The sequence below is a fragment of the Chrysochloris asiatica genome, unplaced genomic scaffold (assembly GCF_000296735.1).
Source record: "Chrysochloris asiatica unplaced genomic scaffold, ChrAsi1.0 scaffold00544, whole genome shotgun sequence".
NCBI classification, from domain to species: Eukaryota; Metazoa; Chordata; class Mammalia; order Afrosoricida; family Chrysochloridae; genus Chrysochloris; species Chrysochloris asiatica.
The window spans coordinates 517,079-540,129 of record NW_006409062.1 but is presented as its reverse complement, the minus strand read 5'-3'; the positions used below and the strand labels follow the sequence as shown (position 1 = coordinate 540,129).

The following is a 23,051-nucleotide window of genomic DNA, read 5'->3' as shown; positions in this document are numbered from 1 at the left end:
ACTCTAAATACCAACAGAGAGGGAAAGAGTCTTCAAATCAAGTATCAATGCTATCCGCTCTGTACACAGGGTAGATAGGCATGGGCAACTTAGACATTGGCTACCTAAAATGAGGGGACAATAAAGGCACAAAGTGACTGGCTTACAAGGTTTCAAGAGGGAGTTTAGTTTAAGAGTATGGAGGGAAGAAAGAGTCCCCACTGAATAGCTGTCATCTTGTCTAGATGGGTCTGGTGAAAAGAGATGGGGATAAAATTTGTATGATTCAATGGTGAAGAATTGTTATCATGACTAATTGCAACTGTCACAATTGTAAAGGTAGAATTTGTAACAGCAAAAAAAGGGGAGTGGTTAATCTTACAGTCCAGAAACAGAGGACCCTAAGACCATCAAGAGAGGAACGCACAAGCAGAATGCAGGACCTTATTCAGAGAAGCAGCAGCACCAGAGACGGAGGCAGAGATGGGGGCATGGAGAGGGGAAGCAGCTGAGAACTCTAGATTCATGGACTAAGAAGAGAAGGACTGAGAGCTGGTGGCCAGGAGCTGACTTGCAGAATGTGCCCTTTGGAGATGTAAATTATTATATATGCATGAGTGGGTTTTTTTGTTTGTGTGTTTTTTAAAGAAGCTAAAGTGGATAGAGAGAAATACTGTTAACTGATGGTGCATGGAGGGGATTATAATCAATGTAATGAAGCAAGGTATATGATTTGTTGAATGTAAAACTGATGATATGCCCTGTAAACTTTCACTCAATCCACAATAAAAACCTTAAATAAAAAATTTTTAAAAAGTGACTGACGATTTGGCCAAAATGGGTCATAAGAATTAAAGAGTAGCAAACAACTTACACATCTTAAGTTGTTGTTGTTAAGTGCTGCCGAGTCAATTCTGACCCATAGAAACTCTGTATAGGGTTTCCAAGGAGCAGCTGGTGAGCCTGAACCACCAACCATGCAGTTCAAATGACTTTGCAGTTAGACGTATTAGCCCACAGCGCCACACCAGGACTCCATACATATAAGTAGGTTCTCTTTATACCCTGGAACCCTGGTGTGGCGCTATAAGGTAAGATTGATAACTGCAAGTTCACAGGTTCAAACCAACCAGCTGCTCCTTGGAAACCCTATACAGATTCCTCATGAGTCACAACAGACTTGTCAGCACTTCGCAACAACGACTCTGTTCCCTGGGGTGTTATTTTATTTGAATGTCAGCAGTTGAAAATGGAACCTGGGCTCACACCATGGACCCCTGCTGGACAGGGGCGGGGCCTGGTGTCTGCCAGAGCAGATACTGTCCAATTACCTCACACTTCTAGTGGGCTTCACACCACAAGGTCAGCAGTTCAAACCCACCAGCTGCTCCTCAGAAACCCTATACAGGCTTACTATGAGTCGTAACCAACTCAACCCAACTCGATGGGACTTAACAACAAAACAACTCTCCACTTCTGGTGTGGCACTGTAGGATCAGCACTAAATTTCAAAACACAAAGTCAGCAGTTCACTGAAACACAAAATTGCTCCTCAGAAATCCTATACCAGGGTTTAACAACAACAACAACAACACCTCTCTACTATAGGAGCCCTGGTAGTGCAGTAGGTAGTTGAGCTTCTAACTGCAAGGTCAGCAGTTTGAATCTACCAGCCATTCTTCAGGAGAATGAGGACATTTACAACCTCAGAAATTCTATTCAGTACATAACCGCAATCACCACCCCTCTGCTGTGGCTCTGCCCAGGCACTGGCTCTTGGGTGGAATAGGGAACCTGATGTGGGGGGGAAAGGTGATGTCCCTGCTGTAGGCCCCTGCAGCCACCACCTCTCCTGGACCTTGTTGGGGTGGCCTTGGGGTTAGCTACCACCTCTTGTTCTCTGGGCCTGCTATGGGCAGCTGGAGTAAATAGATTACAAGGATCCTCTTCTGACAAGGTTTCTTAGTTTCCTTCTGAACACAAATTTTACAAATTTCCTCAGTTTATCGTTATACAGTAACATGAAGGTTTGAAAAGATGTCATTTTGCCCATGTCCAGGCTATTGATGGAGATGTGGTTTTTGCCTTCAGGTGTCAAAAGGGTTTAGGTAGAAAACCTTGCTGGTCATTTTCTTGCATGGCTGGCAGGCTAGATGTAGTTCTAGCTGGTTTTAGGAGCCCAGTCTGTTTTGTTTTTTTTTTACCTTGTGCGGTGCAGTGGATTACTGAATAAAGCTCTTCTGGTCATGGTCTTTACAACACCTACCAAATGGTTTTGTTCTCCTGGGTCTGGCTAAGAGAAGGTGGGGGAAATGCTGATGGATTATATGATTCAGTTGTGAGTGATTATTAACTGAGTTCATTGTGAAGGACAGAAGGCTCCTCAGTTGTGGGAGTTGGGTGACTCAAGGCACTCAATTAGGAAAGTAGGTTTGCTGATCCACAGAACTAGAGTCTATTACCTAAGAATTGAGGCTTATAGCAAAATAGAATGTCCAGTGGGCATTTATCAACCGTGCTAAAAGACCTTTGTAACATTGCCTGTGTAGGGCAGAGGCCAGGCCAAGAGGGCAAGGGCCAGAGAGAGGCTTACCTGTGGACACCATAGAGAAGACAGAGTCCTGACTAAAGAGTGTCTTGAGCATTTCTGATTCAGAATTATAACCTGTTAACTTCTCTGTTTGTTGCGAAGTGCCGTCAAGTCAGTTATGACCCATAGCGACTCTTAAAGGGTTTCCAAGGAGCAGCCGGTGAGCTTGAAACGGACCTTGCAGGTCAAACAGCTTTACAGTCTGGTGCATTAATCCACAGCGCCACACCAGGACTTCCTAGTTAACTTCCCTAGTAAACCCAATTATCTTGAGTCTGGTCTCTGAGATCTATGTGGCCATTGCAATGAATTATGGAACCCAGCAAAGATGTAGAGAGTGCTGTGGGAGGAATGGTGGGTGCAGAATTGGTTAGGACGGCTGGAGAGGGGAGGTGTGTCTGACCTCAAACCAGGAGACCAGTGAGTCTTCTCTGCCCAACTTTCAAAACCGGACGTCAGACTCTATCCTCCCCGCCATGTTTGTACTATCTCAGTAACCCAATTACGGAACTAAATATCAAAGTTCCACCTCGAAGTGCCATCATTCTGTCTCAACAATGTACCTCTAGACTTGAACTTTCCTCACAATGTGACACATCACTGAGTTAAGTCGTAGCCAACTTTCAAATGTTCTTAGAAATGAAAACTAAGAATTTTACGTTTGTAAAAAAAACAAAATCAGGCTCAAGACGATTGCACATTCTATAGAACTGATGAAAGATTCATCAGTCACAGTCCTCTCCTCTCTGTCTCTCCCTACAACATATTCTGTGAAAGAGATGTTGATGAGAGGACAATGGAATTGAAGTAACTGGGTCACTCAGGAAAATATCTCTGGGGTTGAAACAGATGCCAAGGTGTACAGATCAAACATATAAATGTTCAAGAAGAAAGGCATTGGCTCCCCTCACCCCATCATGAGCAGGACTAAGTCATCCTGATATCCTTTCCCTGTAACATCTAGTCCTGTTACCTGGAGTGAGTGTTGCAATATTTGTTGTTAGTTGGCACGGAGTTGATTCTGATTCTTGGCACGTAAAGATCTGAGCTTCTCCAAAGTGTTTTTAAGGCTGTGACCTTTCAAAAGCACATCCCACCTCTGGGTGGGATGGGATCGCCAAACTATTGGCTAATAGTTGAGCGCTTAACTGTTTTAGCCACCCACTGACTCTTGAATATCTGTAGTGTGAATTAATGCACAAAATGGATCTGAAATGAATGTTTCCTGATTGCCTAGTATGGTCTTCACTCAAAAGTGCACATAAAAAGAAAAAAAAAGTGCACATGATGGATAAATTTTTTAAAAAGGGCGGTCTGTTATTTCTATTGAATTATGTTGAAAATTTATCTTAAATTGGAAACTATTTTGGAGTTTCTTCAAAAACAAAACAGGCTTACAAGCTTTCAAGAGGGAACCTAGATCCAGAGGGCCTGGAGGAAGGTAGAATCTCCAGTGAGTAGTATTCAATCTGACTAGGCGGGGCTGATGCAATGTCTCTTGTGATACAATAGTGAATAATTGTTATCAGGACTGATTGTGAGGGTTGGAAATGTAAAGGTAGATGTTTTATAGCAAGGAGGGGAGGTCCCTAGGACCATCAAGGGAGAAGAGCAGAGAGCAGGACCCTACCCAGAGAAGCAGTGATGCCTGAAATGGAGCCAGAGATGATGACGTGGAGCGATGGAGCAGCTGGAGACTTTAGATCCAGAGAGGGAGAGCTGAAGACCTGGGGCGTACGGGGGAAGGATTGCATGGAGGGGATTGTAACCATGGCAATGAGATGATATACGATAGAATGAATGTAAAACTAATGTTCTCCCATGTAAACTACCACATAATTCACAATAAAACATTAGAAAAACAAAACAAACCAGGGCTTCATCCATGCTGCTCATCTACATTTTATTGCCAATCATTCTATAATCCAGTTTACTTAGACTCTGCCAGTGACCTCCTGTCCCGTTTCTACCTGGAACTGAGCTTCAGTTTAGAGTCATCACAAAGAAACAGATCAAAATAGTGGAAGTACATTTAGGAAAATGTATCTTCAGCAGAACATCAAGCAAGGGACTGCCAATTCTTTCTGATTAACTAGAATTTAAAAAAATAAATAAGAACTATATGTCTCCTTACTACCCCCAGCTGGCATAGTAATATGGTGCTAAATTGAAGTACATTTACCCAATTCATGCTCACTCTAAACCCAAAGCAAAATTATACAAAAATGTCCGTCTAACTCAAAGCCGTTTGAACTGCAAGGTCGGTGGTTCAAGCTCACCAGCTGCTCCTCAGAAACCCTATACAGGGTTGCTATGGGTCAGAACTGACTCGACGGCACTTAACAACAACGACAAACTTGGACAAGGTTAGGTTTCACTCACAAATGCTTCAGGGTTCCCGTTTCCCTATCCAATATGAAATATCAGGTGACGTTATCTTTTTCTTCATTCTTCAGGAAGTGTAGAAAGGATTTGGAAAGACCCAGTCTCTTTTTCAAGGAGGCTGATGGGGTGGGAGAAATTCTAGAAGGAAACCTGGACCAGAACTTGAGTGTGTACCCGCATTCTACTCCATAATGTCATTCTGATGCCCTTCGTTGTTACATGTGTCTGTAGTATACACTGCTCTAGATTTGAAAATAAATCACTCATGTCATTAGATTGGTAGGTGGATTTACCAGGAAAAAGATGCAAAAGTCAATATGCCCTAAGCTTTAAAACATTTGTTTCTGCTTGGGTAAAAAGCTGATTGAACGAAAAAAAACAAAAAAAAACAAAAAAAAAAACTTGATTTTCTTTTTAAATTGTGGTTTGGGTGAAAGTTTACAGAGCATTCATTTGCCATTCAACAATTTATACATATTTTGTTTTGTGACACTAGTTGCAAATCTTCTCGATGTAACAACATTCTTCCTGATACCTCCTTGGTTCCCTCCCCTCGCCCCCCTCCAAAGAAAATGATCTGATACTTTTAAATCAATCAATCAACTTTATTACTTGTAACCCTAAATTAGTTTTCTTTAAAATGACATTTGATTCTTACTGTGTTTACATCAGGAAGACCTAATGATGCAGTGATTATAGTGCTTGGCTACTAACCAAAAAGGCAGTGTTTGAAACCCACCAGCTGCTCCTCTAGAGAAAGATGTAGCAGTCAGCTTCCATAAAGCCTTAGAAACTCTATGGGGTGGTTCTACTCTGTCTTATGGCATCACTATGAGTCCAAGGAAACTAGGTAACAGCGGGTTTGAGATTGGTTGGTTTTTACATCTGTCAAAGCAACATCACTGCACCACAAAATTACCCATATGCAATCGAGTACCCGATACATGCTTCTTGATTTTGCTAACAAGTGATAGAAAAGATCACATCATCACGAAGCATTTTCCTGAAACACTGTGTATTGTTTGTTTTCTTTTAAGACAGTAGCATCAAAGGGTTGTTTCAAAGGGTGAGTCGTTCTCCTTTCACAAGCCGGGCTCGAAATTGCCAAATATCCTGAAAATAATGCCAAAGAAAACAAATTTATGGAACACTTCAATTTGCCTATTCACCATAAGTCACTGTTTTCTAGTCTCTACACAATGGCTAAACAGCAGAAAAAGAAAATTCTACATAATAATCACATTAAATAAAACAGATTCTGAAATATGGATTAATTTATTTAACAATATCTAAAATAGTGTTAGCTAAACTAAATGAGTGTGTTCCCAAACTGTTGATCCTGTCTTACTTGGCACATTTGTTGGTTTCAGATAGGTAGGTGCTATGTTTGGTCAATGCAAACATTTCCCTGCTTTCTTTCCAGGCCTGTCAGGATTTTGATGTCAGAATTGACTTGTTGGCAAAAAACAAGAGCTTATGATTAGTGAAAAGGGTTGTCATGGGATACTGGTTTGTTTTTATTTCTTAAAAACAATAAAGACTTTCTTATTTATTGTTTATTTTTGAGCAATCAGAAAGAAATGGTGGGGAAACTGATTTTGGAATGAGACCTAACTCTGAAATCTAGTGCTGCAACTTATGAAACTTAGGCCAACCTCTTGGACACTTTATTTTCTCATTACCAAATTGGAATTATAATCACTGCTCCATTGAGTCTTAGTGAAGAAAATAAGAAAGTATATATGAAAGTGCATTTGTACCTTGACAAATGATTATATAGCAGATGCTGGTGTTATTCTAAATAAACTTTGTCAACTATTGAGTAAACAAAACATAGGAAGAAATTCATTTAGCATAATCTTATCAAGGCTCAACCATATTGCATAAATTTTTGTACCTTAAAATTAGATGGAAATCTCAACTGACAAAATATTTCAACTCTGTAAGGCATTTTATGTACTAGACAAAGGCAGAAGGGTAAGAACTGTCCTTCTGAACTAGATGGTGCCTGGGGACCACTACCAACTATTCTGAAAGAGATGACATGAGAAGGTCCTGGGTCCAGAATGGCAGAAACTGGGGAATAAAACTCACAATCATATATAAGACCAGGCTTACTGACTAGATAGAGACCGGTGGAACTGCAAGACTATGACCCTTGGTCACCCTTCAAGTCTGGAAACAAACTCACCCCAGTGGCAAAAGTTAGGTTTACAGTGGGGGCAACAGCACTAGTGAGGCATGTGCATCATAGAGTGATCAATCATTCGAGATCAAAAGGGCAGCATTTACCTAAGGACAAAATTAATTAGGGTGGGAAAAAAGGAGGACTAGAAACAAGAATTTACAGGGAGAAAAAGGGATACATGATGCTACATGGAAAGGAAGGCCATCGAGATGTATTCAAGTGTATGATTTGTCGAACGTAAAACTGATCATTTTGTGTGTAAACCTTCCCTTGATTCACAATAAAAAGCAAAAAACAAAAACTACTACTATTCCTTTACTGATATATAAACTATTGTTTTAAAAGAATGTAAAGAGATCCTGAGAAAACGAAAATATTGTTGAAACATAAACACATCATAACACAGGCTGGATGGGTATGAACTTGAAATACATGAGCTTGAAAGAAGCTACTTGTACTTGGGTAACCACAGGGAGGAAGTGGGACAACTGTTGTTGCAAGGAGGTGATTGCAATTATTGATATGAAACAAAGTCTATGATTTGTTGAATATAAAAAGCTGATGATCTTGTCTGTAAACCTTCACTCAATTCCCAATAAAAAAAAAAAAGAAAGAAAGAAAAGAAAATATAAGAAGCCAATAAGAATTTATGCAATCACTTAAAAAATAAAGTCCCTTATTTTGACTTATTTCCCTCAGCACAATGTGTTCCAGCATGGAGTCATCCATACTGTTGCATGTGTCAAGACTTCATTGCTCTTAGGGCTGAATAATATTCCATTGTATGTATCACATTTGGTTTATCCATTCATCTGTTGATGAGTATTTAGGTTGTTTTCACCTTTTGGCTACTGTGAATAATGCTGCAGCAAGCACTGGGTACAAGTATCTGTTTGAGTCTCTGCTTTTAAGTCTTTTGTGTAATCCCTTGTAGCTAGAAGTGGAATTCCTGGGTCATGTTGTTGATTGGTGTCATCCAGTTGGTTCTGACTTATAGCAACCCTATGCACAACAGAACAAAACAATGAACCATCCTCACAACTGTTATGTTTGAGTCCATTGTTGCTGCCCACCATGTCAATCCATCTTGAGGGTCTTTCTCCGTGAGGTCATATGGATTCTATATTTAGTTTTTTGAGGAATAGCAACACTGTTTTCCACAATAGCTGTGTCATTTTGCATTCCCACCAGCAATGGAATTTGTTGTTGTGAAGTGCTGTTGAGTCGGTTCCAACTCATAGTGACTCTGTATAGGGATCCAAGAGCAGCTGGTGGATTTGAACTACTGACCTTTAAGTTAGCAGTCCAGTGCAAATCCTACAGTGCCACATGAGAACTTCAATGGATAAGGGTTCCAATTTCCTCCACATCTCACCAACATTTTGTTTTGTTTCATGTTGGCCTTTCTAATGGGAGTGAAATGGTCTCTCCTTGTGGTTTTGGTTTGCATCTCTCTGATGGTTAATGATGCTGAGCATCTGCCATGTGTTTGGTAGTCGTTTGAATGTTGGTTATTAACTCCTGTAGTATATATGGTTTCCAGAGATATTCTCCTAGTTGTTAGCTTATCTTTACACTTTTTTTTGGTAAAGTCCTTTGATGACAAAAAACAGTTTATGAAGTTTCTTACATTTATTTATTTTGTCCTTTGTTTGGACTTTTGTTATTATGCTAGATCATTCATTGTTTAAAAACAAAACCTGACAGAGTTGTCCCTGCTTTCTTCTATGAATTTTATGGCTTTCATTTACACATTTATGTCCTTCACACATTTTGAATTTGTTTTTGTATATGGTGTGAGACATGGGTCCTGTTACATTTTTCTGCATGTGGGAATCTAATTTTCCTTGCACCAGTTATTCAAGAGACTCTCCTTTCACTATTGGATGGACTTAGACCCTTGTCAAAAAGCAGATATGGATTTATTTCTGGACTCTCAATTCTATTCCTTTCATCAATGTGTCTATTGTTACACCTGTACCAAGCTGTTTTGATTACTGTAGCTGTATGTTTTTGTTGATAAGTACCGTGGAGTCGGTTCTGACTCATAGTGACTCTGTACAGGGTTTCCAAGGCTGTAAATCTTTATGGGACCAGAACGCCTCATCTTTCTCCCATGGAACTGATGGTAGTTTCGAACTGCTGACCTTGAGGTTGGCAGCCTGACTCGTAACCACTACACTAGCTGTATAGTATTTTTTAAAATTAGGAAGTATGAGTTCTCCTATTTTGTTCACTTCTTACAGCATTAATTTAGCTCTTTGGGGCTTCTCGTCATTCTGTATAAAATTAAGGAGTGGTTTTTCCATTTCTGTAAAGAAGGCTATTTAAATTGTGAATGTGATTGTATTGAATCTATAGATTGCTTTAGGTAGGATTCATGTCTTAACAACATTAAGTCTTCCGATGCATGAACATGAAAACCTTTCCACTTACTTAAGCTGTCTTTAACCTCTTTCAACAATGTTTCATAGTTTTCATTGTACAAATCCTTCATGTCGCTGCTTAGATTTATTCCTAGATATTTTATTCTCTTAGATGCTATTGTAAATGGAATTATTTCTCAGCTGGTTTGTAGAAACCCAACTGATTTGTGTGTGTGTGTGTGTGTGTGTGTGTGTGTGTGAATTAAAGGTTTATTGTGCAGATCGTTAGTTTTACATTCAACAAAGCATACACTATGTTTCATCTCAATAGTTGCGAATCCCTCAATGTAACGTCACTTATCCCATTTTCTTCCTAAGTTTCTTGTTTCCATTCCTCTTTCTTCCCCAACCCTTCCAAATTTTGTCTTTGGGTAAATGCTTCCCTTTTAATCTAAAATGATTAAGACCATTCTATAATGTGAAAAATCTAACTGATTTTTGTTTGTTGATCTTGTATCCTGTCACTTTGCTTAACTCTCTACTAGCTCTAGAAGTTTTCTTATGGACTCTGGGATTTTCTTACATAGAATCATATCATCCATGTAGACGTCTTCTTTTCCAATCTTGTTGTTGTTGTTAAGTGCCATCAAGTCAGTTCCAACCCACAGCGACCCTGTATAGGGTTTCCAAGGAGCAGCTGGTGAGCTTGAACCACCAACCTTGCAGTTCAAACAGCTTTGCAGTCTGATGCATTAACCCACAGCGCCACACCTATTATTTCTTTTTCTTCTCATACAATATTGAATAGAAGTGGCGAGAGCAGGCATCCTTGTCTTGTTCTTGATTTCAAAGGGAAAGTTTGCAGCCTTTCTCCATTAATTATAATGTTGGCTTCAGGCTTTTCATACTCATATATGCCCTGAATCATATTGTGGAATTTCTTTTACCCAATCTCATTTTGGTTTCATCAATAAAGAGTGTTAAATTTCATCAAATGCTTCTTCTGCATCCATAGAGATGATCATGTGTTTCTTTCCTTTGTTCTATTGACACAGTGTTATTACTTTTACTGATTTTTTTAATGCGGAACCATCCCTGCATTTCTGGACTAAATCCCAGTTAGTTATGGTATACGGCCAGTTTAATATGTTGTTGGATTATGTTCACTGAAATTTTTTTGAGAATTTTTGCAATTATATTTATAAGTGATATTGGCCTGCCGTTTTCTTTCCTTGGTGTATCTTTGGTATGGAAATCAGGGTTATGTGTGCTTCATATAATGAATTAGGGAGTATTCCTTCCTTCTCCGTATTTTGGAAGAGTCTATGTATAGAGTATTGATGTCAATTCTTCTCTAAAATTTTGGTAGAATTCCCCAGGGAAGCCATCTGACCCAGCACTCTGTGGTTGAGAGGCATTTGATCACTTGTTATGAGTTTGTTGAGACATTCTTTCTCCTCTTGAGTTTGCGTAGGTTGCATGCTCCTAAGAACTTGTCCATTTCACCTAGGTTATCCAGTTTAGTGCGTACAGTTGTTGTTCACCGTATTCTGTCAGAATGCTTTTTATTTCCATCAATCACTTGTAATGTCCCCTCCCTCTTTTTCAATTTTGGTTATTTGCATCCTTCCACTTCTTTGCCAATCTCAAAGTTTGTCAATGTTAGTGATCTTCTCAAAGAACCATTTGTTGATTTTCTCTGTGGTTTTTCTGTTTTCAGTTTTACTTATTACTGCTCTAATCTTTTTTATTTCCTTTTTCTGGTACATTCAGCCTTCGTTTTTTATTTCTTTCTAGTTTCTGGAATTGTCAAGTTAGGGTGATGACTTGCGATCTTTCTTCTTCATGTAGACATTTATTGCTATAAGTCTTCCCCTCAGTACTTACTGCCTTTGCTGCATCCCATACTTTGGGGTATGTTGTGTTTTCATTTTCATGTGACTCTAGGAAATGTGTGATTTCTCTTTTGATTTCTCCCTTCACCTATTGGTAGTTTAATATTGTGTTATTTAATTTCCATGTTAGTAATAACACACAGGAACTACTTTGTGACATGCATCAAAATATTGTTATTACTGTATTATGTTACAGATGTTTTTGTGTATCTGGAAGTTTTCTTTAATTTTTTTTTTTTAATAGTACATTATGTACTTTAATTTTTTTTTTTTAATAGTACACTATGTACTAAGACAAACATTTGACTAACTGATGTTCAACAAAAACAGTAGGAAAGGTAAGGCAATCTGCCTGCATAAAGATTTACAATCTTGGAAACCCTCTGTAGGTCTCTATGAATCAGAATTTCCTCTGTGATAGTGGGTACATAAACAAAGGAAGTGCACATCTGGTAATCTTTCACTTTCCTTCTGTGCTTTTAGATAGGCTTTGTCCTTCATTTCCTCTTAGCTACATCTTTTTTGTTTATTTTTTTACCAGTCCTGTCTAGAATAGAGTTGTCTATATTCCCTAGACATACAGAAAGAATAGGAAGCTGTCAAGTCCCCCAAATTGGGGAAACAAGTACAAACTGAAAGCCACTGTCATTCTTAGTGAGTACTAGCAACCTTTCTGAAGTGAGCTCTGTTGTTGTTTTAATGTGCTGTCTAGTGGATTCCAATTGAACTTGACAGGGTTTCTAAGGAGTGGCTGGTGGGTTTGAACTGCAGACCCTGTGGTTAGCAATACAGTGCTGATCTTGCAGCAGCATACCTGGACTCCCAAATGAGCTCTATAGCCAGGGAAATAATCATTTTCTACTTTAAATCATATATAGTATGAGAATAATTCATAAACATCTACATAAAAGATGCTTAATACCTGAGATCTTTACCTTTTCATTTCATACAAATATTATCATAGATTGAACTGAATTAACAACCACCACAAATGTGTCAACTTGGCTGGGTCATGATTCTCAGTGGCTTGGCAGTTACGTAATGGCGCAACGTGGCAATTATGCAATGATTCCCCATGTTGTGATAAACCAATAAGAGGTTTAAGTGTGGGTGGGCTGCAACAAGCTTAATGTCATCACAACTCTGATCGTATGTAAGGGAGTTTCTCAGGGATGTGGCCTGCAGCATCTTTTATCTTACCAGAGATAAAAGGACAGAAGGGGGGGGGGGAGGGTGGCTATTAGTACCAATAAAGAAAAGCCAGGAAGGGATTGTGTTGTCCTTTTGACTTGGGGTCCCTGCACTGTGAAGCTCTTGGATCCAGAGGAAAAATGATGCCAAGACACAGGGAGCACCCCAGGGAATGTGGGGCCTACAGATGCTGAAAGAAGACAAGGTCTTTCCCCAGCGCTGAGAGAAAGAGAAAGCCTTCCCCGTAGAGCCAGCCCTCTGAATTTGCACTTCAAGCCTCCTACACTGTGAGAGAAGAAGTTTCTGTTTGTTAAAGCCATCCCCAAGTGGTATTTCAGTTATAGCAACCCTAGAGAACCAAGACAATCGTACCTTCAGGGTGATGCCCACATCTTTCATTTGCCAATGTTTATTTGCTATTTCTACAGCTTCCTTCTCAATGTTTTCTTGAGTGGTACCCTTCACATCGATGTAGTAGCCTTCAGCACCAGAGAAATGGCAGGAAATTGCCTGTGAAAAGTGAACCAATCGATATTTGGGATGAGGGGAATGGCCCATGAATACCAGCAATCAGCCAAGTTGTCTTTGGTGGAAAGTCAATTAACTCAATATTTGATTTCTAAATTGAAGGCTTGTTTTATGGTATCCTAAATCACTCAGTGTAGTTCAGCTTCCTTTTTTGCCAGCCAAAGGATAACTGAGAAACTTCAAGCAGCTTGTAACTACCTGTGATACCCATTTTCAAGTTGTTTAAAGGTGTATTCAAGGCAAAGAGATCCTTATTATTTTAGTACTTGATTTTTCTAGTGAGCCCCTAAAAAGAAATGTATGTCATTGTAGTTCATCATTTTCTTAGTCACAAAACCAGCTACCCAGTTAGATGTACCGTTGCTGTTAAGTGCCTTGGAGTTAGTTCCGACAGGGTTTCCAAGGCTGTAAATCTTGAGGGAGCAAAAAGTCTCATCTGTCTCCTGTGGAATGGCTGATGGGCTTGAACCACAGAACTTGTAGTCACAATCCAGTGCACAGAGCACCGCACTCCTAGTTAGATGTATGATGACTTATTATTTCAATGGCAAAAGATTATGAAATTACCTTGAGAAAGAAAATAATGCACACACCTCCTCTCAAGCCAAAAAGGCATTTAAAGTGTAGTCCTGATGTGGGGCTGTGGTTTAATGTGCAGGACTGCAAAGTCAGTTTGAACTGCAACATCGTCGGTTTAAGTTTACCAGCTGCTTCTCATAAACCTTATTATACAGGGTCACTATGGGTCAGAACTGACTCGATAGCACTTAACAACAACCACTGAAATAGAACATGTATTTCCTTCTAGGGGTAAGGCTGAAGTTACTTGGCTCTTCCTGTTAAGTGCCATTAAGTTAGTTCTGAGTCAGGTTTTCCGGGGATCGACTGGTGGGCTTGTCGTTCAAAGTGACATTAAAGTCCAGCACTTATCCTACAGTGCCACACCAGGAAAAAGGTATAAACACATCTATACTACAAGGCAGTGATAACAACGCACCTGCATTTTAAGAGCTAGTTATCCTAGTGAGCACACCTGACAGAAAACCTTTCTATGCTGCCAAACCATCGTATATCCAGAGCACAAAGTCACAAGCTCCATTTCCTATGTAAGCTCTGATGCCTTGATTAGTAATAGTAAAGATGGAAAATGTGCACTCCTATACACATGTATTTTTGTAATAGCTAATGTTTTTCCGGACTCCTAGTGTGGTGTTATAGGAGCTCTGGTACATAGTGGTAATGAGTCAGGCTGCTAATCTCAAGGTCAGCATTTCAAAACTACCAGCCATTATGTGAAAAAGTAGGCTTTCTGCTCCTGTAAAGACATACAGTCTTGGAAACCCTATGCAGAGTTGCTATGAGTCAGAACCAACTCCACAGCACAAAACTACCACCAGTGTGGTTTTGTAGGATAAGCACTGGACTGCTAATCGAAAGGTCAGTGGTTCAAACCCACCAGCTGCTCCTTGGAAACCCTACACAAGGTCCATGTAAGTTGGAACCAACTTGACGGCACTTAACAACAAAAACGTTTTTCCAGAATATTAATGTATTCAAAAAAATATTATAAAATTTAAAAGTTAGTATATTAAAACTCACAATGTTATTTTATAGTGTTATGCTTGCCACCTCCCCCACGCTCCCTACACATAGTCCCCTGTACCATGGTTCTGAGGTCTTTCAAGTTCAGAGTTGGATCCTGTCTTCATTTAAAATTTTATTATTCTATGCATCATGGAATTTTTGCATTGATTCTGACTTGTAAATATTGTATTAAAATAGTATCTATTTTGCAGGTGCAATATTGAAGGAGGTACCAAATACTCACTGGCTCTCACTATTTCCCCCTAATGCTGTCCCTGGATGAAATATGAGGGGCTTCAAAAACTTTGTAAGAAAACAAAGTTAAAAGAGATTAGAATTTTTCCATGAAGTTCTTGAAGCCCCCTTATAAAGTACTTTACTCTGAACCTTGGGGAGACACCAAGAATTTATGGGAACTGGGTTGTGTTGTTGTTGTTGTTAAGTACCGTGGAGTCGGTTCCGACTTGTAGTGACCCTGTAGAGGGTTTCCGAGGCTGTAAATCTTTATGGGAGCAGAAACCCTCATCTTTCTCCCGCGGAACAGCTGGTAGTTTCGAACTGCTGGCCTTGATGTTAGCAGCCTGATTCGTAACCACTACACTACCAGAGGTCCAAGCAGGAAAGTCTCACTAAGTCTCAAAGGAGCCCCCAGTATTTAGTATTGATAATCATCTACCACCAGGAAACGTGATCCCAGAGTACTTTCAGATCTTCTGAATATAAAAGAAGAATTCGGGATACTTACAAGAAATGTTGTTGATTTTAATTTGTAAATCAAGAAATTTTAAAATCTGGTGGAGCTGTAGAATAAAGCACTGGACTGCTAACCACAAGGTTTGAATTCACCAGAAACTCTGCAGGAGAAAGATGAGGCTTTCTGCTATCATAAAGATTCACAGCCTTGGAAACCCTATACAGGGTTACTATAAATTGGAATTGACCCGACCAATGGTAGCGAATTGATGAGTCTGTGGCAGCTAAAATGTGAGGGTCAACACACAATTGCTTGCAAAATCTGATTTCTGAGCTTCCAATTCAGACACTTTGTTTTGGATCAATAATAATATATCTTTTTTCCAATAGCAAAAAATAATATAAACTTTCTTCTTATAATGGTTACCCTGAACTATATAAACTCCAAATTTTATTATTTTAGTATTTGAGCCATGATTTTTGCCTTACTCAAGGTAAGTAAGCTGTTTTCTTCTGAAGCAAGTTCAGGAATGTTCATAGCTCAGAATCAAAGGATTTGGTTAGTATCCTGGTTTTTACTGATCAGAGCAAATACTTTACATTTTCATAAATTTAAATTTTTTTGTATCTAACCCGTTTTCTTGAAAAAAATACAGCAATAAAATGGACTAAAGAGGCCTGTTTTGTTAAAATATACAAATCCTTTACATTTTGAAATATTTTAAATATTCCTATCTAACCCCAGTCTTCTTTGAAAAGTGCAGCAATATTAATGCATACCTTTCGGAATCCCTGGGTTTTGTTCCGGCCAGATCCGTGGATGAGCAGAGGATGAAAGAAAACTGTGTCTCCCTTCTCCATCACAAGGTGTACCCGGTTGTTGTTTTTGTCATAGTCCTGGATCCCATGGTACATTATATTAACTCCCCCCTAGAACATAAATAACATAATAAATTGAGAAAAGATTGAAGTTGTCAAAGACTTCATTTTGCTTGGATCAACCATCAACACTCATAGAAGCAAAAGTCAAGAGATCAAACAGCGTATTGCATTAGGCAACTCTGCTATGCATGATCTCTTCAAAGTGTTCAAGAGCAAAGAAGTCAGTTTGACGACTACGGTGTGCCTGACCCCAGTCATGGTATTTTCAATAACCTCTTATGCATGTGAAAGTTGAACAGTGAATAATGGAGACTGTAGAAATGATGATGCATTTGAGTTACAGGTTGGAGAATATTGAAAATACCACGGGGTACCAGAATAATAAACAAATCTGAGTTGGAAGAAGTACAATCAGAATGCTACTTAAAGCCAAGATGGCCAGGTTTTGTCTCTTATACTTTGGACATATTGTCAGGAAGGGTCCGGTCCCTGGAGAAGGACATCATGCTTGGTAAAGTGGAGGGACAGTGACAAAGAGGAAGACCACCAATGAGATGGATTGGCACAGTGGCCCCAACAATGGGCTTAAGCTTAGCAGCAATTGCAAGGATGACGCAGGACCGGGCAGTGTTTTGTTTTGTTGTACATAGGGTCACTATGAGTCAGAACCAACTCAGTGGGACCTAACAACAACAACACATAACAAGTAGCTTACTCTATATTTTAGGAAGCACAAGAATTACAAAGTATCATTGACTCAGCAGGGAAAGCAAAGGTTTTCTGAGTTATTCTAGAGAAAGCAATATTTAAGGCAGATTCTCCTTGAAAGCATACAAAAGTTTTTCAGAGGTATGGTTTTAAAAATCCATGTATTGATATTAAAACCATCTCAGAGAACCAAATGAAAAATTTGGAATTTCCATGTACCCTTCATTGTTGCATTGACAAGCGCCATCGAGTCGGTTATGACTCAAAGAACTCTGAGGAGCAGCTGGTGGGTTTGAACCACTGACCTTTTAGTTCAGCCCAGTGCTTATCCTACAGGCCACACCAGGACTCCCTGCCCTTCATTGCTGAATTATAAATGAAGATCTGGTTTGCACTATCAGGTGAGTGTAGGAGATTGCCTGTCTTTTCAGCATTTCCAGTCTGAATACAGAATCATTTTTTATATGTTTTCCCAGCATGATATTCCCTCACCTAGACCTGGGTATAAATTACTCTTATTGTGTTATGTGGAGTACTAGTGAGGTTCTGTGGGCTAATGTGCTGGGCTACAAGGTCGGTTTGAATCATAAGGTCAGCAGTTCAAGCTCACCAGTCGCTCCTCAGAAATCTTAAACGGTGTTGCTTTGAGATGGAACCAACGCTATGGCACTTAGCAGCTGCATCTTATGTTACATAAAACTGTTGTATTATGTCTGAGAAGCTGATGGTTTTACTCCAATGAGGGGAGAGAAAATGTTCAATTTTTCTGAGCTCAAAAGACACTTCTGAGCTTCACAACCAGGGTAAAGAAAAACAAATAGTCGATGTTTATAACTATTTCTAAAATTAGTTACTGCTTTGTTGCTGTTGTTGTTAAGCACTGTTGAGTCAGTTCTGACCCACAGCAACCCTGTATAGGGTTTCCGAGGAGTGGCTGGTGTGTTTGAACTGCCAACCTTGTGGTTCACAGTCCAGTGCTGATCCTACAGCGCCACACCAGGATTCCCTGCTTTAAGTAATGGAACATATCTTTATTAGTAAAGGAACTGAAGTTAAATGTGATTAAAGTTTCCAAGCCTTTCTGGAAGCACATCTGCCCTTCATTCTCCTTCCTAAGAGTACCCAGAATTCCTTTGGTGGATGACCTCTTCCCTGATGTGTTGGAACTTTGACTGCTGCCCTCTTTCCTGGTCAGGGTGAATTTGTAGCCCAAGCAAGGCCAATCAGACCTCCTAATGCTGATACTCTGAATTCAAGCAGAGATTCAGAGACTGAATATCACCAGTGTTCAATTACACAGACCTGTTGCCCCACCCTAGACTGTTCCTGTCAAGCAAGAATTTCTGTTTTCCATCCCTTCAGAGATAACCTTTCTTCCCACAGACTCTGCCAACAAATCCAGTATCATTCCCAAAGAACCAGTTAGATCTCATCTAATAGTCCTTCATCATCAACAACAGAACACATAAACAACTGTAACAATGGAATACCTCTAAGAAATGAAAAGGAAATAACTATTGATGTATGCAACACAGCTGGCAAATCTCCAAATAGTTTTGCTGATGAAAGAAGCCAGACTAAAAAAGGGCACACACTATACAATTACTCATACCTTTAAATGGTGGTGGTGGTGTGAAAGGTCAAGCTCATCTACAGTAACAGAAAGCAACTCAATGATTGTCTGGATGGGTTGGGATTGGGGACAGGATTATCTGGATTATGGTGATGGTTTCTCAAATTTGTTGTTGTTAAGTGCCATTGAGTCGGTTTGGATTCATAGTGATCATGTATAGGATTTCCGAGGAGTGGCTGGTGAGCTTGAACCACAGATTTTGTGGTTCAAACTGACCTTGCAGTCCAGCGACAGGGCTCCTTCACAGGTATAGATTCATATTTCTGTCCCTTGTATATGTAAAATGTTATCAAATTGTACTCCAACAACATGTTGTTCATGATATGAGGGGGTTTCAAAAGGTTTGTGGAAAAATGGAATTGAAAGATAATGCAATTTTTCCATGAACGTTGTGAAACCCCATTATATGTCAATTATGCATCAATAAAATTTTTGAATAAAAATTTTTCCATCTTCCTGTAAACCAAAAAAAATTGTGTGTCTTCCCCCTGCAAAAAAATAAAGTGCAGACTCATTGGTACAATAAACAATGTCCTTTCCAGTCAGGTTCTAATGTACCTTCTCAGGCTCATCTCTGCTGCTACTCCCCAAAAGGAGCCCCGCCCCAGCCCATGTGTCAGTCCAGCTTCTTAGGCAGCCTCATGCTCACCTTGACCCCCATCAGACATTCCACCCTGCCCTTCAAGGCTTGTCCATAAATCCCAACCTCCACACAGTCTTCCACGATCTCTCCTGCTAAGCGGGGATCCCATCCTCCTCTTCACTCCAAGAGTCACTGGAATGTAAAACTTGACACGTACCCCAGGTATCCAGTTTTGAAATGTTTATGTTCCACCTCTGCATAAATTAGGCTTTACCATCTCCAATCCTAGGCAACACCTGCCAATGTTCCCCACCCTTGTTGAAAGGCCTAAAGTAATGACTATTTTATCGAATATCTTTTCACTTTCTCTGATCCTAATTCTGAGTCACAGAACATTGTTTGACTGAGAAGAGAAATGTGGTCCATGCACAAAGCTCTTTACACAGAATGAACACAACAAAGGAGATCCTGTCCAGGATTTGGCTGCGAGGCCGACTTACCTCCCACTGGGGGTAGTCATGCTGCTTCAGGGGGCCCTTGTGGGTACCCGGAAGCACAACCAGACAGCCATTGTTTCGGTCAATGTGCTCCATAGCTGTCCAAGCACACACAATGGTATTGATTGGCCGGAAGGGGAAATAGTGCAGGTCTTGGTGTAAGGGATGGCGGGATGTCTTCTTGCCTGAAATAGAGCCTGCTGTTAAAGAAGCTCGAGGAATGAACTATGACATATACATACCCAAAACCCAAAACCAAACCCACTGCTTCAAGCCAATTCCTACTCATGGCAACTGCCTGTATTATAGAATAGGGTTTTCCTGGCTGGTATTTTTACAGAAGCAGATTTCCAAGCCCTTTCTTCCACAGCGCCCTTGAGTGAGTTCAAACCACCTATCTTTGGGTTAGTAACACAGAGTCATTATACCCAGGAACCTCATATGTATATACAGTGGGAAACTACTCAGTCAAAAAGAGAAATGAAATTCTGATACATGCTATAATGTGGTTGAACCTTACATACTTTAAACGAATTTTTCGTTTCTCTCCCTAACAAACAAGAGTCCTTTACCAGCATCTGGAGGCTTGTTTATCAGCATTGTATGCATGGCCAAAATATTGGGCCCAGTGAAACATTCCACATATTTCAGAATCTGAGGGGAAAGAAAAAGAAACAAACCTTAAGAGAAACCGAGGCATAGGCAGGTAGCACTGTCTTAAAATTCAACTACCCATACAATAGCCAAAATCAAAATGACAACAATTTCAAAACCACTGGTAATTCACAATATTGCAAACAAATCATGTAAGAATTACACAATTGGAAATCATCACAAATCTAATTGTGCTGTTACAGCACTCTGTGTTATGTAGGCTTTATGAAGGCAGCTAGGCACATAACTCATTTTTTTCTATAAGGAAGATGTGATGTTTCTATGAGATATCAGTTGGTAAGGGCAGGAATAGCTTTTCAATAAAAGAGATAAGGTGGCTGCCCAGTGAGAAGCTGTACCCTCCTTCTTCCTGGAGACCTCTTGTGAGCAGAGACCATGGAAGAGTTCTACTTGCAGCTGTACATGAGCAGTCCAGAAGAAAGCAGAACAGTGGCTCAGAGGATGCTTCACAACCAGTGTGACCATTCATTCAACAACTTTTTACTAAGTCCTGGGTAGTGTAAACAGTTAACACTACTAACCAATAGGTTGGAGGTTCAAGTTAACCCAGAGATGCCTCAGAAGCAAAGCCTCGAGATCTACTTCAGAATCCCTGTAGGGGTACAGTTCTGCTCCGATATACATAGGGTTGCCATGAGTCTAATCAACTCAATAGCAACTCATTTGTTTTTTAGGAACCAAGTGGTGATGGGAAGTAGCGATGAAACAGTGAACAAAACAGACAGATCCCTATCCCCATGGGGTTTGTAGTCTGGTGGGACAAAAGGTGTTAAACAAGCTCATGACGTGGATACTTGTGGTTGAGACACTCTGATGAAGAATGAGCTACACTGAGCGCCTGTAACAGGGCTGTCTTCACCACGGGGCCGGGGAGTTGGGGTGATCCCTCACATACCTAACGCAGTTCAGGAAAGGACAGAAAGCAGAAAGGACTTGAAATGGAATGCCTACTATGTGGGGGACTTTAGACATCAACCCACTGAAGATTTGGTGGTGGTGGTAGTGGTTTTGTGCCGTGGAGTCAGTTCCAACTCATAGCGATCCTGCATAGGGTTTCTGAAGCTGTAAATGTTTACGGAAGCTTAAAGCCTCATCTTTCTCCCATGGAACAGCTGGTAGTTTTGAACTGTTGACGAGGTTAGCAGTCTGACTCATAACCACTACACTACCAGAACTCAAGACAAACAGTTTTACATAAACAAAGTGCATGTTATGTTCACTTTGTTTTGTTTTGTTTTTACCAACTGTACCCTCTCTGATCTGGGCATTTTCATTAGGCATGCTATGGTAATTATTGCTACTATATACACAAATAGTCAAAGTCAATTAAATGAAAAAGATGGTAATTCAAACTCAGATTCTGAGTAACTCTAAAATATGAGGCTTCTTCCAATTTGGTTTCTTGTGCATAAGGAATATGGACAATTTGAACTTGAAACACTTGAAATGTTGTAAAAATCCTAGAATAGTCAGGCCTCATTCTTTTTTTCTCTCTTTTGTTTTCTAAAGCCTGTCGTTTCTCTGTCATTACCTAGACAGGTAATTCCTATGTCTGTCACTGAAAAACCATCTTCACAATTTCTGCCACACATCTGTATTGCTATGTATTCTATCATTTCTTTAATCTTAGGAACTATGGTGGCCCTGTAAGAGAGGCACTGAACTGCTAACCACAAGGTCAGCAGTTCAGACTCACCAGTCAGTCTGGGAGAAAGATGAGGCCTTCTACTCCCATAAAGATTTACAGTCTCAGAACCCCTACATAGGATTGCTATGAGTCAAAATCAACTCAATGGCAGTGAGCTGTTTTTGGTTCTTTAATTTAATTCCTTTTGCTTAATCTGACCCTGGTGGTGGTGTGCCATGGAGTTGGTTATGACTCATAGCGACCCTGAGTAGGGTTTCCAAGGCTGTAAATCTTTACTGGTGCAGAAACCCTCATCTCTTTCTCCAGTGAAATGGCTGGTAGTTTCGAACTGCTGACCTTGAGGTTAGCAGCCTGACTCATAACCACTATACTACCAAAGCTCCTTAATCTGACCCTAGTTAATAATATTCTTGAAATCTTAGGTTTGATGCTGGTTATTTTTTTTCTAATACGTATTAAAATAAATGCCTAACTATTAAAATAATGTCCTAAAATTATTGCATGAACCACCGGATGCATGTCCACCCTGTAGAGATGTAGAAAACCTGACATGGTGACAGTGTCTTATCCACCACAAGTCCTGTCTCTGATGCCAAGCTTTTCATCCATGATCCATTTCTATCACAAGGAATGAGGTCAGGAAGCATGAATGGTCCAAAGGGCCACTCCCCTCTGGGGCTCTCCCTGGAAACTGGTCATCACCGGTGTCTTACCTGTACATTCTTTCTTCACCAAATTGAATTTTCTAATAGCATCGGGTCATCATTTCTAATAAGTATTATATGTAAGGTTGCCTTCAAAACCATTTTATCAGGATGTAAGGGTAAAAATACATTTGATGGAAATACTTATGTAGATTTAAAGACCCAGTCACTCCTCTGGAGTTTATACATTCAAGAATGATTAATCTGTGTAATATACTGATCACTATAGTCATTTCATAAGGAGCTCTGGTAGCGTAGTGGTTACGAATCGGGCTGCGAACCTTAAGGTCAGCGGTTCGAAACTACCAGCCACTCCGCGGGA

The 23,051-nt window shown here is 40.0% G+C and overlaps 1 protein-coding gene across 1 annotated transcript in view; it reads right to left on the bottom strand.

Annotated features, from left to right (window-relative positions):
• Positions 1-6,013: 6,013 nt before the first annotated feature.
• The window catches only part of LOC102815569 (phytanoyl-CoA dioxygenase, peroxisomal-like), a 31,541-nt gene continuing 14,503 nt past the window's right edge, over positions 6,014-23,051 (bottom strand). Inside the window, exons 5-9 of the mRNA XM_006877632.1 lie at positions 20,275-20,356; positions 19,706-19,887; positions 16,180-16,329; positions 12,967-13,104; positions 6,014-6,067 (exon numbers count right to left, since the gene is read on the bottom strand). Coding sequence (XP_006877694.1) covers positions 6,014-6,067; positions 12,967-13,104; positions 16,180-16,329; positions 19,706-19,887; positions 20,275-20,356 — 606 coding nt within the window. The remainder of the gene's footprint in view (positions 6,068-12,966; positions 13,105-16,179; positions 16,330-19,705; positions 19,888-20,274; positions 20,357-23,051) is intronic.